Genomic DNA, 13,909 nt, shown 5'->3' on the forward strand with positions numbered 1-13,909 from the left:
TCTCTGGGACTGAGGTCACCGAGGTGGTCAAAAAACTTGGTGGCAGGGCCCCGGGGGTGGATGAGATATGCCCAGTTCCTCAAGGCTCTGGATGTTATAGGACTGTCTTGGTTGACACTCTTCTGCAACATCGCATGGACATCAGGGACAGTCCCTCTGGATTGGCATACTGGGGTGGTGGTCCCCCTCTTTAAGAAGGGGGGCTGGAGGGTGTGTTCCAACTACAGAGGGATCACACTCTTCAGCCTCCCTGGAAAAGTCTATTTGGGGATACTGGATAGGAGAGTCCGTTGGATAGTCAAACCTCGGATTCAGGAGGAACAGTGTGGTTTTCGTCCTGGTCGCAGAACAGTGGACCAGCTCTACACCCTTGGCAGGGTTCTGGAAGATGCATGGGAATTTTTCCCAACCAGTCTACATGTGTTTTGTGGACTTGGAAAAGGCGTTCGAAAGGTGTCCCTCGAGGGAATCCTGTGGGGGGTACTCCAAGAGTATGGGGTACCGGACCCTCTGATAAGGGCTGTTCGGTCCCTGTACGATCGATGTCAGAGCTTGGTCCGCATTGCTGGCAGTAAGTCGAACCCATTTCCAGTGAGAGTTGGACTCCGCCAGGGCTGCCCTTTGTCATCGATTCTGTTCATAACTTTTATGGACAGAATTTCTAGGTGCAGCCAGGACGTTGAGGGGGTCCAGTTTGGTGGACTCAGGATTGGGTCACTGCTTTTTGCAGATGATGTTGTCCTGTTTGCTTCATCAGGCCATGATCTTCAGCTCTCTCTGGATCGGTTCGCAGCTGAGTGTAAAGCTGCTGGGATGGGAATCGGCACCTCCAAATCCGAGACCATGGTCCTCAGCTGGAAAAGGGTGGAGTGCCCTCTCAGGGTTGGGAGCAAGATCCTGCCCCAAGTGGAGGAGTTCAAGTATCTTGGGGTCTTGTTCACAACTTAGGGAAGAATGGAGCGTGAGATGAACAGGCGGAGTGGTGCGGCATCCGCACTGATGCAGGCTCTGCATCAGTCTGTCGTGGTGAAAAAGGAGCTGAGCTGCAAGGCAAAGCTCTCAATTTACCAGTCAATGTATGTTCCTACCCTCACCTATGGTCATGAGCTATGGGTAGTGACCGAAAAAGAACGAGATCACGAATATGAGTTTCCTCCGTAGGGTGTCTGGGCTTTCCCTTAAAGATAAGGTGAGAAGCTCAGTCATCTGGGAGGGGCTCAGAGTAGAGCTGCTGTTCCTCCTCATCGAGAGGAGTCAGATGAGGTGGCTCGGGCATCTGATCAGGATGCCTCCTGGACGCCACCATGGTGAGGTATTCCAGGCACATCTAACTGGCAGGAGTCCCCGGGGAAGACCCAGGACATGCTGGAGGGACTTTGTCTCTTGGCTGGCCTGGGAACACCTTGGGATTCCCCAAGAAGAGCTAGAAGAAGTGGCCGGGGAGAGGGAAGTCTGGGTATCTCTGTTGAAGCTGCTGCCCCCGCAACTCGATCTCGGATAAGCGGAAGAGGATAGATGGATGGATGGATGGATGGATATTACTAAATAGATGAATGTGTCCTTTATTTACAAGATGAGGCCTGCATTTAGTAGTAGTAGTAGTAGTAGTGTCACATGTACAGAGTAGAGTGAAATTCTTACTTGAATATCCGACCAACATAGAACACAACATAGAATATCATAGTGGAAAAACAAAGTTCCTCTTAAGTCACATGCATGGCTATACAGTGGTGTGAAAAACTATTTGCCTCCTTCCTGATTTCTTATTCTTTTGCATGTTTGTCACACAAAATGTTTCTGATCATCAAACACATTTAACCATTAGTCAAATATAACACAAGTAAACACAAAATGCAGTTTTTAAATGATGATTTTTATTATTTAGGGAGAAAAAAAAATCCAAACCTACATGGCCCTGTGTGAAAAGTAATTGCCCCTGAACCTAATAACTGGTTGGGCCACCCTTAGCAGCAATAACTGCAATCAAGCGCTTTATAACTTGCAATGAGTCTTTACAGCTCTGGAGGAATTTTGGCCCACTCATCTTTGCAGAATTGTTGTAATTCAGCTTTATTTGAGGGTTTTCTAGCATGAACCGCCTTTTTAAGGTCATGCCATAGCATCTCAATTGGATTCAGGTCAGGACTTTGACTAGGCCACTCCAAAGTCTTCATTTTGTTTTTCTTCAGCCATTCAGAGGTGGATTTGCTGGCGTGTTTTGTTTCATTGTCCTGTTGCAGCACCCAAGATCGCTTCTGCTTGAGTTGACGAACAGATGGCCGGACTTCTTCAGGATTTTTTGGTAGACAGTAGAATTCATGGTTCCATCTATCACAGCAAGCCTTCCAGGTCCTGAAGCAGCAAAACAACCCCAGACCATCACACTACCACCACCATTTTTACTGTTGGTATGATGTTCTTTTTCTGAAATGCTGTGTTCCTTTTTGCCAGATGTAACGGGACATTTGCCTTCCAAAAAGTTCAACTTTTGTCTCATCAGTCCACAAGGTATTTTCCCAAAAATCTTGGCAATCATTGAGATGTTTCTTAGCAAAATTGAGATGAGCCCTAATGTTCTTTTTGCTTAACAGTGGATTGCGTCTTGGAAATCTGCCATGTAGGCCATTTTTGCCCAGTCTCTTTCTTATGGTGGAATCGTGAACACTGACCTTAATTGAGGCAAGTGAGGCCTGCAGTTCTTTAGACGTTGTCCTGGGGTCTTTTGTGACCTCTCGGATGAGTCGCCTCTGCGCTCTTGGGGTAATTTTGGTTGGCCGCCACTCCTGGGAAGGTTTACCACTGTTCCATGTTTTTGCCATTTGTGGATAATGGCTCTCACTGTGGTTCGCTGGAGTCCCAAAGCTTTAGAAATGGCTTTATAACCTTTACCAGACTGATAGATCTCAATTACTTCTGTTCTCATTTGTTCCTGAATTTCTTTGGATCTTGGCATGATGTGTAGCTTTTGAGGTGCTTTTGGTCTACTTCTCAGTGTCAGGCAGCTCCTATTTAAGTGATTTCTTGATTGAAACAGGTGTGGCAGTAATCAGGCCTGGGGGTGGCTACGGAAATTGAACTCAGGTGTGATACACCACAGTTAGGTTATTTTTAACAAGGGGGCAATTACTTTTTCACACAGGGCCATGTAGGTTTGGATTTTTTTTCTCCCTAATAATAAAAACCATCATTTAAAAACTGCATTTTGTGTTTACTTGTGTTATATTTGACTAATGGTTAAATGTGTTTGATGATCAGAAACATTTTGTGTGACAAACATGCAAAAGAATAAGAAATCAGGAAGGGGGCAAATAGTTTTTCACACCACTGTACTTATCAGTAGATGTACTGCAGATGCAGTATATCATATAAAATAATGATGTCATTGTTTATTAAGCATTGTCATCAAGAAGTTGCTAGTTGCACGAAATTAGAAACTAACAGTTACAAAGGGGAATTTTTATGTGACAAGAACTGAGTCATTGCTATAAACAGAGAACAGAGTAAAGAATGTACAGTCATATCACTGTAAATTTCATCTCCCATGCCACATTTTAAAAGAGTACATCAGGCAATATAAACAGGTACTCCACTCCTATCAAAGGAATGTATAAAGAGTTTCCCAGCATGCTACTTACATTAAAGGAAGTGGTGTGCTGATCGTAAGCTCTATTTATGTGCCCAGTCTATGATGTTTACCTAGCAGGTCCCAACAAACCAAAAGTAAAAACAATCAGTTTGTATTTTTTGACATAGATTATTTCCTGGCAAGAAAGTGATAGAAATAAGTGTTTTAGTGACATTCGTTATAAGAAGTTTTGATTCACATGTTGAAGGCTTGGCATAGCAAGGCCTAATTTAAGTAGCTAACACATCATTTTATTTTTGCTATAGTTTGGATCTCAGAAAAGAGGACTTGTGGAAGTTCTTGGGTATGCATGCTGAATGACAGTCCAAGCATCCATCTGGATTATTTTTTTAATCTTTATTTGAGAGAATTACAGTCCATCACCCTCCTACAGAAAGTGGTTTACTTTTCTTTTAGTGACCAAGAACCAAATAAAAACAAGACTTGTTCCAGTTTTGGTGATACACTTCCGAACTGTTCATGTGCACTTTTCAGCTTTTTAATCCTGTTTCCTGTTTTCTTTCCATCATGTTTTGTATGAACATTCTTGTAATCAGCTGTATAATATCATGACATGATTGGTTCCATCATTACATGCAGTGCATGGGACCTGCGCCCACCTGGCAATGCCCCAGGAAGACTGCAGTGTTGGGTTGACTCGTCATTAGTTACTGCATGTGTCATTGTGCACACAACTAGCCTTTACCCAAAGGTTTATTTCTCTGTGTCTTTTGTGGTGTGCTTGCTTTAATTTGCTATGCTTTCTGCACTACATATCTATGGAAAATACAGTAAGGGTTACTTATTAAAAGTGATTAACTTGACTTGGTAATTTCCATGTGTAATGAAGAACTTAGTATAGGCAAATATCTGAGAAATGAGTGCCTAGTGCAAAAAAAAAAAACTCAGAAGAGTTCAAAAAGGTAATTCTGTATCTACTATGTGGGTATAAATGCAAATATGTTACTTACATTTTATGTAATCATTGAACAAGAGTTTTCTGCTTGAGAGTTCTTGCTCATAAAGGGAAAAATCTGGCAACCAGTTCATCAGCTTGAAGGCAGTTCCTAGTGCCTATGGCAAAGCGGCAATACCATTCTAATCACCTCAGGTATTCTTGGAGTGTTGCTGACATGACCAAGAAGCCAAATTTGGTTTGAGATAATTTAAAGAAGTTGTTAGAATTCTGAGTTCAAGTTGCCTAAAATTCAGTTATCTTCAATAAATTTTTTTATGATGTAATTTGTGTCATAATCTTGATTTGGGGATCTCTGTTTAACAAGTTTGGCCCTTTTGTTCAGCTGTACTTGTTTTATACTTTTTTTTTTACTTTTTGGCCACCATGTTGCATTGTATCATCTAGGATACTTTTCCTGTCACTAAGAGGTGTATCCCACAAGGTGGTGATCTGCGGGTAAATGCAGTATTGGAGTTAAAAGGTCACACTCTTCATTGTGTTCTAAAGTGAGTTGTGGATAACAAATCTTGCATTATACCTTTATAAAGAATATTTCAAGCCTCCAAGAACTGTTATTCAAATAGGTCAGGATCATCACTAATCTGTCCAGTAGAGCCCCACTTTATCCCAGCTAGGCCCCTGAGGCAACCTGCAGGTTTCAACAAGATTAGGGCCAAAAACAGAAAAACTATAAATATATATAAAAATATGCCAAAAACCCCACAAGAAGAGTGATGACTGTACAGCCTCGGTTTGTTGTAAAAAGGGCAAATGAAGAATCTTTATATATGAAAGCTTTATTAACAAAAATGTCAAAATACACACAAAAGCTCAACGGAACAAAAATAGGTACAATGGAGCAGCATAAAAGGCAATCCAAAGAAAACAAGTCCCAATATGATAACCACAAATCAGAAGCAAGATGTAATAAAAAAAAAAAAAAAACTCCAACAAGGAATAACAGTACTTTCAGAAAACTCAGATGAATGATTCCCAACTCCTGAGCCCTCACAACTAACTTAAATAGCCAGCTAGGGGGGCTCAGGAGTGGTCATGTCAGGGTGGCTCTGCCTCCTGAAGCTTCACCCACAAAGAGGAATATAAATACAATTAAAGCTACAGTGCTCAATTATAAAAACTCATATCAAATCAACAAAAATAGCACAAAGACATGAAAAGCAGTAAACTAAAATTAGCAAGCTTGGTCCACAATAGAAACAAAATCCTGCAGTACTTCTTTATATTCCTTGCTCTTACCCCAATTAATGTTATCGTCAATATGCTAACAACTCACTTGTCCTTCATTCACTCAGAATATAGAACCAATGTAGGAAGCACTTCAAGACAGAGAAGCTTTTATCTGTGGCACCTCTGCACGATAATCACCTTTTTCCACCCTTTCAAATGTATGTTTGGAAAACATACAGGACTAAATCAATTAGAGGTTTGTACATACAGTAGATAACGTCTTTGCATCCTACAAACAATTATACTCCAAAGTTAACTTTCCATCAACACAATTCTTCCACTAGCACCAAATTAGAAACTTTGCTAAACAATATCTGCCTAATTTTACTCTCCTCCCACCTACTTCGATTCCGGAAGAAATATTGATCAGTCTTGAGGATTCGGACAGCATTTTTGTAAAATATAAAAGCAATTTAAAGTTCATTCCTTTCAAAGATCCCAGAGTACAGTGGGAAAATGATTTCTCATTCAACATTTCAGAAAAGGAGTGGAAGGTAGCCATGTACAGAATTCACTTGCGTTCCATATGCACAAAGCATTCAATTATTCAACTTAAAATCATCTGTCGAGCACATTTATCTTGTTTAAAATTGTCCAAAATGTTTCCGGGGCAAGATCCAACCTGTGAATGTTGCAATCAAGCTCTAGCCTCACTGGGCCACATGTTCTGGACCTGCACCAAATTAACATCATTCTGAACCAAAATCTTAAATTGCCTATCAGACACCCTTGGTGTCACAAACCCTCCTAACCCATTAACAGTTGTGTTTGGTGTACTTCTAGATGGGCTTAAAGTTAAGAAGGACAAACTGTGATTGCCTTTACTTCACTATTGGCATGTAGACTTGTCTTACTCAACTGGAAGAATCCTGTCCTACCTCTTTTAACTCAATGGGTAACTGATGTTATATATTATTTGAAATTGGAAAAAATCAAATTCTCCCTTAGAGGATCTGTAAAAAACTTTTTAAAAACCTGACAGGATCTAATCAATAACATAAAGGACCCCCTTTTTTTCTACTCTTAAAGTTTTACTTTGGCCGTTGGCCTAGCTCTCTTTCTTATGGGTGGGGGTTGATTTGAACTTAGTTTTGCCAAGTTTAATTGGCTTGTATGGAATGTTACTTGTTTTCAATAAATTCAATAAAATAATTTGCCTGTTACCAAAAGACTTGAATATTGACAAACAAAGCTTTGCTTTTCCATACACTTTGACATGGATCATATAACATTGCCAGTTTCTATACCAGTATATCATTGACATAACACATCATGACCTCTTGGCACCACAAGGAATCAATAGATCACTGTTACCGTCAACAATACTCAAAATGGCATAACCTGTAAAACAAAATGTCAGAGTAGAAACAAAAACAAAATAACAAAATGAAGACAGAAAAAAGCGCAGAAATAAATTCTGTGCATATCCATACAGTGGCACAGTGGTAGTGCTGCTGCCTCGCGCAAAGTAGATCAGGTGTTGTGTCCCGAGTCCCCCCTGCTTGGAGTTTTGCATGTTCTTGCCATGTCTGTGTGGGTTTCCTCTGGTTGCTCCAGTTTTCTTCCACAGTGCAAAAACATGCAGGTTAGGTGAATTGGCAATCCAATCCATTTGGCCCTAGTGTGTGATTGGTGTGGATGTGTGAGTGTGGGTGTGTTTTTGCCCTGCGATGGACTGGCGACTTGCACAAGGTTTGTTCCTGCCTTGCGCCTTGTTCCAGCTGTGATAGGCTCCAGCAGACCCCCACGATTCTGTTCAGGACTAAGCAGGTTAGAAAATGACTGAGTGACATATCCAAACCTTTAGTGGACGCGTACAAAATGAAAAGAGTTAAGGTCAGTGAGTGGAAAGTAGTGTGACTGAGACCGCATGTTGTTAAGACCGGATATTAAATTGAAGGTCAATGATGATAAAAATATGTGAAAGTCTACTTAGGTTTGGTGCGACAGCTTTAATGTTTGCACTTTGTGTATATTTGTATATTTTAAGGCACAAACTTCAATGAAAATGAAAGACATTTTGGTTCTAGTTTTTTAGTGTTATAAAAATGTGGACACATGCTTTTATGATTTGTAGGCTGATTTGTGGCTTACACACAAGAACGGAAAAGCTGTAAAGTTTCAATTTTTGAATAATTCTGTATAATGTGGTTCCCTTTAGTCACATATGTAGATTTATTATGAATACAGGAGAGATTTAATATCAACACAACAACTAAGTGCAGAACTACACACAGTGTTGTACACAATAGAATGAGCCACAACTTGCACTCTTATTATCAGCACCAGCCACACAAAGAGTTCCTCAAGGCTCTGTCCTCAGCCCTCTGCTGTTCTGTATCTACATGCTTCCCCTTGACCATTTCATTTATAGCTTCTTTTTTTAATGGACGATACTCAGACCTTTTCAGTGTTCAAAATTAAAGTTCATCAGAGTTTTCTCAGCTTACAACTTGCTTCAGTGAAATTAAAACCTGGATGAAACTCCTTAAAATTAAACTGCAACAAAACCGAAAGTCATGGTAGTTGGCACTAAAGCCCAGCTGTGGTGATGCACGTTAAGGGTCTGCAGCAGTGTGAATTTTTTTTTTTTTAAAGTGCAATCTGGTTCCAAGCTGGCGTATGTGCATGCTGTAGTTTAGATAAGCAATCCTGGGGTATTGATGTTCAGATGACTTGCACAGTTTGCCTGATTTGTTAGTGGTCTGAAGTTTGCAATTAGGGTTAGGGTTAGAGTTAGGGTTCAGGCACCTGGACTCACTTATGTATAAAGTAACCTGAGGTGAGAAAGAACAGGGGAAATCAAAAGAGAGACATACAGGACGATAAAAGAAGAAATGATATGAAAGAAAAGAGAAACGGGATCATGGCTGATTTAGTAATGAGGTGTGGTATAGCGGGTCTGTGGCTTAAAAAGAGTGGCCACTTTAATTAATAAATAATAAACATGTTTAAGCTGGGGAGTGGGAGCAGGTGCGAGCAGTCTGCCAAAGACGCCCCATTTCCGGGTTGATGCAGGGCAGTCAGCCATATGTGAATTGCCTTACCAGCACTTACGGGCCTTTTGATTGTCATATTATCAGCCTGGGGAGGCAATCATTTGTTTACACCTGCAACAGCTACCCAGCCTATAAAGGGGAGTGTAAGAAAATAAAGAGAAGGAATGAGAAACAGAAAAGAATAAAAGAGTGGAAGTTAAAGGATGGAGAAAAAGGCAGGAGTGGTAGTGAGCTGGTGCTTGGAGAGAAGCAGGCAGACGGGAATGGTGCCCCAGGAGGTAGCTTGTGGCCAGCGCTCAGGAGGGGACATGAGGATCACTCCTGCTGAGCAGCCAGGACCAGGAGTGATGGTTATGCTTAGGAGGATCCTGTTGCCTGGTGTGGAGGCAGGATTGGCAGTGGTGGGTATGGGAGGAGGTTCTGCTGGATACCCATGGCATACCATGGACTGGGCAGTGGGGAGCAGGCCAGTTTTGAAGGATGTTCGCCAGTTGGTAGACATCTCTCTGTGCTGCAAGGTCTGATTGGGGTAAGCAGGAAAAGCGTCAGTTTTAAAAGGGAAGCACCAGGGATGACAATTTTGAAGACTCCTGTTTGAGTTTTAACCTTGTTTTAATGGATATGTTTATTCAGATTTCAATCTCCACCAGCACTTTGTTGTTTTTATGGATTATTTATTTATTTACTTTTTTCTGAGTATTTTTTGAACACTTGTTTTTGTTTGTTTTTTTTATGTAATAAAAGCACTTGCCCTTTTCACAATCCCCTTGCTGGGTGTGTTTTGTCCTCATCAGCTCAGCTCATCCGGTTACGTTATCGAGAGTGTTGGGTTCAAGAGGCTCCCTGTTATAGAAGAGTGAGCAAGGAGTCGACCCACAGCGTCATATGAAGAAGGCTGGTGGTTGGGAATGATGCTCTAGATGGCACGAAGGTTGCTCCTGCTGAACTTCTAGAGAAGCAGGAGGGTCCAGCTGCTTCCTATTGAAAGCCAAAGGATTGTGGCAGGAGAAAGGAGTAGAGCCCATTGGGTTTCCTGAAGAAGGTCATGAGATGTTGGCAGAAACAAAAGCTGTAGAAATGAGTTGATTGTGCTTGTCTGAGTGCATCTCCTCTTACTGAGGGGACCAAAAAGGGTAAGCAGAGGAGATGACAGTTTTAAAAGAGATGCACCAAGGTTCAGGACAGTTTGGATAGATCCTGACTGTTTTAACCTGGATGCTTAATAATTTTTTAAATTATTTATTTATGTTATTTTAACCTCCCAAAGAAATACTGTTTTTGTTATGCGTTATTTATTGAATTGTTTAATATGGAAATTACATTGCACTTATTTTGATTGGAACACTTTGTTTGGAATGAAAGCACTGAGCACTTTTTCCACCATCACCCACTCTGTGTGTGCATGTTCCCTTGTTGCCCAGTCCATTCTTGATCATAACTATTGATATCCCAGGTTCAAGATTGAGTATGCCAGCTGTGGGCAACCTGGGCAATCACATCAGCTTAAGAACCTTAGCTCCTTCTCAATCATTCATGGTGTTGATATCATCAGACCTTCTTCTACTGCAAGGGATCTTGGTGTCAGTTTTCATTTATGATTTTTTTATTCTGAAATTCCTTACATGAACCAGCAACAGCGAGCACATAACACCCATCCTATTTCTCCTCCACTGACTTCCTGCATCTTACAGAATTGAATATAAAATTCTATTACTACCCTATAAAGCTTTAAATGGCCTTGCACCGGACTACATAAGTAACCTCCTCCATCAATTATGCTACTGTCCACCAACTAACATCCATTGATTCTGCCAATTTTTTTGTTCCCCAAACTAACCTTTGCACTATGGGTGACAGAAATAAAATAAAATAAAATAATGAGATCACCTTACTCAATTCATTCATTTCTGGAGTTTGTCAGCTACATGGTATGAAGTGTATCAGCCCTACAATGGACTGACTGGTGTCTTCCTTGTGCCCAATAAGGCCAGGATAAGCACCAGCTACCAGCAATACTGAACAAGATTAGTATTTAAAAAAAAAAATGATGGACTGAAGAAAGATACCAGCAATAATACAGTCAAGCCTTTGCGAAACGTTATATTACCCCAATCCCAAATCAGCCCATTATGATAACTTACCTGCAGCAATAGCGTGCCAGGGCACTAGCAGCCATATAATTCCATACCTAAAAAAATCAAAGATACATTTAGGTTAATTGGTGGCAACTCACTGGCCTGTAAGTGTGTAACTGAGTGTGTCCTGTAATGCTGTCCAAGGTTGGTTCCTGCTTTGCACCTAATGATGCCAGAATTGAATGGATTAAATGGATAAAGTTAACAAAAATACATCTCAAGATATAATTTAAACTTCTAGTGTGTCTCCCAGCAGTTTGAAAAAAAAAGACGGATGAGGGGTTTGGGAAAAGTGCTCCCCCTTATTGAAAACAGTGGTCAAGAAGATAATTCTAGTTCTCATGATGCTGACTAAAGTGTTACCATTTTGCTCTCCAGCAGCTGTAATGGCTTTCTAACTGACTTTGCATCAGTTAAACAGCAGATCCTACAACAAAAACCACTGGCAAATTGTAAAATTAAAGTTTACGAGTGGTCATGAAAAAGGATTATATCCTGTAGTATTATTCTGAAGGAAGCAAGACTTCAAACCAATGCCTTAATAAACCACAAGGACATAAACAAGGGAGGCAATTGTCTACAAAAGCACCACATCCTTTTTTCAAATGGTTCTTCTGCCTCACACAGCCGACCACTTAGCAGTTGTGACTTGTGACTAATAGACCGTCCAAGCCACCCTAAAGTGGCATGTCTCTTGTACGCCTCGAGTTTGTCATGCGTCACCGCAGACCCAGATGTTTTCAATTCTGTCTATTTCACTGTCCCACTCACAGCCCAAACTGTGGACTAAGAACAGTGGGCCTCAAACAGGAAATTACAGCTCCCATAATCCAACGAGAAAATGGCATAGGTCAACACATTTCACAATTTTGGAGTGTGTTGGCTAGTAAACTCTGCAGGCTATACATAAAAACTTGGCAGTCTGTCCGTTGCTATTAAAAAAAAAACTTGGCTTTTAACGTTTTTACTGCATTGTAATTGCAAAATCATCTTACAACCAAGTGTTTAACCACAAATGGTTTTAAAAAGATGGAACAGAAACATTAGGACAGCTTTAATTTAATTTAATTTAATTTGTGCTGCAGTCTTTATGGATCATTAAAGATACGTGCATTTCATTAGTACAATATTAAATCTGCTTTACAGACTTTCCAAAGGACATGCTTTCTCTTTGCCCAAAATTGAAAATATTTCAAAATTTTTAACATTCCTGAAATATTTTGTTTGGCATAACATAAGAAATCAAATTTTCATCATCCAGAGGAGATGAACAATCATATTTTGTTAATAGTTCAAACAGACAGCATGCAATCGTTTCAAAAGTCATAAAGGGAAAAGCAGCATTTGAAAGTTGTGCTTTACTGGCAACAGTTTTATTGTCAAAAGATGTTGGTTAAATAGATGGTGTGGTGAAGTGGATAAACTATTGCATCCTGATGTACTGCTGCAATCTAGCCCTCAATGTGAAGACAAGAACAAAACTAGACACTAGTCAATATTATTATAATCATCATTATTTTTGGTTTACGGTCACATTTTTAGGGGTTCATGTTCCTTCCCAGTCAATGTCAGTGTTTAGGGTTCTCCCCACATTCACACATGTCCTGGGTTCCTTCCACACTCTAAAGTCATGAGGTCCAGTTGGTTGATATTTCAAAATTGTCTGTGCACTTTGTTTGTCGCGTCATCTTATATATCGGCATGTCTAACACCCTATATTCCAAATTGTAACCTTAGATCTTCAAATGAGTGTCTGCTTAGAATTCCAAGAGCTAAACTTAAAAGAAGTGGTGAGGCGGCCTTCTGCTGTTTTTGCCAGGCTAATACAGTGGAGCACTTTAAAAAACTGCTATAAACACATTACTTTAACATGGCTTTCTCAACTTCATTTTAGTTTAATCCTGATGCTCTGTATATTCAATTAATTACCATTAATATTCATGGTGGCACCAAAATCCGTACTAACCCCTACTTTCTCTTTTGTTCTTTTTCCGTTTTTCTGTGGTGGCGACCTGCGCCTCAATATTCCAGTATTAAATATACACCAGGATACATTGGACATGATGTGAAGAGCAAATATCCGTATTATACCAGAGTAACTCAGAAAGTATCTGTAATATTTTTTAAACTTTTTTTATACAGTTGGCTGCAGAGGTAGTTGCACATGCATTTGTGCACTTTGTTTGTGTAAGTTGCTCCGACACAGGTCCAGACTGGTCTGGTTAACATGGCCACTATCCTTTAATGTGAACCAAAAAAGCGCTGCAGGCTATTATCCATTTCTTGAAGGCATATCAGAAGCAGAAGTTCATTACTGAAGTTCTGCCAGAGCAAATTGTCTACAAATGAACTGAAAACTTCAACAACTGCTGCATGAGTTGATGAGATGAGATGAAGAATGGTCAGGTCGCTTGTCTATGTTTGCTATACTGCTAAAAAAATTGAATAAAAAATATTGAATAGTCTTTCTGCCTTCATTTTTGTAAAATACTTTTTGACTTACAATTGCAGCTTGTAAATATGTGAAATGGAATTGAACTGAATGGATTTGAAAAACAAGCTCTCCAAAGTTTTACAATATTTTCTACAGAGGAAAAAGATACAGTTTAAAGTCACAGATTCAGCTTATATCCAACCCACCAGAAAGCCGCCAGAAGGTACACCCACAACTTGGAAAAATTTAAGATAGTATGGATAATGTAAATTGTAAGAGCTAACCCTTTAATGTTAATGTTAAAGGTAAATCCACATAGGTTTTTGCTTAATTTGAATGGAATACAGTTTTCACCTAGATAAATAGAAGCTTCTGTTTCACCTCTATAAGCCAGCAAGTTAATGGAATGCCCTTAATGTTCAGCTATATCTCTGTGAGACAACAGGATGATCTCAGATTGGAGGTGGACAGATAGAAAGAAACATGATCTGTTAGATAAAAAGCCGTGAA

At 40.1% G+C, this 13,909-nt stretch overlaps 1 protein-coding gene across 1 annotated transcript in view; it reads right to left on the reverse strand.

The window, feature by feature from the left end:
• LOC120523156 (T-lymphocyte activation antigen CD80) overlaps nt 1–13,909 on the reverse strand; it is a 64,673-nt gene that overhangs the window by 33,230 nt on the left and 17,534 nt on the right. The window contains exon 3 of the mRNA XM_039744174.1: nt 10,972–11,018. Within this exon, the coding sequence (XP_039600108.1) occupies nt 10,972–11,018 (47 nt within the window). The remainder of the gene's footprint in view (nt 1–10,971; nt 11,019–13,909) is intronic.

Source organism: Polypterus senegalus, chromosome 2 (genome assembly GCF_016835505.1).
Source record: "Polypterus senegalus isolate Bchr_013 chromosome 2, ASM1683550v1, whole genome shotgun sequence".
NCBI lineage: Eukaryota > Metazoa > Chordata > Cladistia > Polypteriformes > Polypteridae > Polypterus > Polypterus senegalus.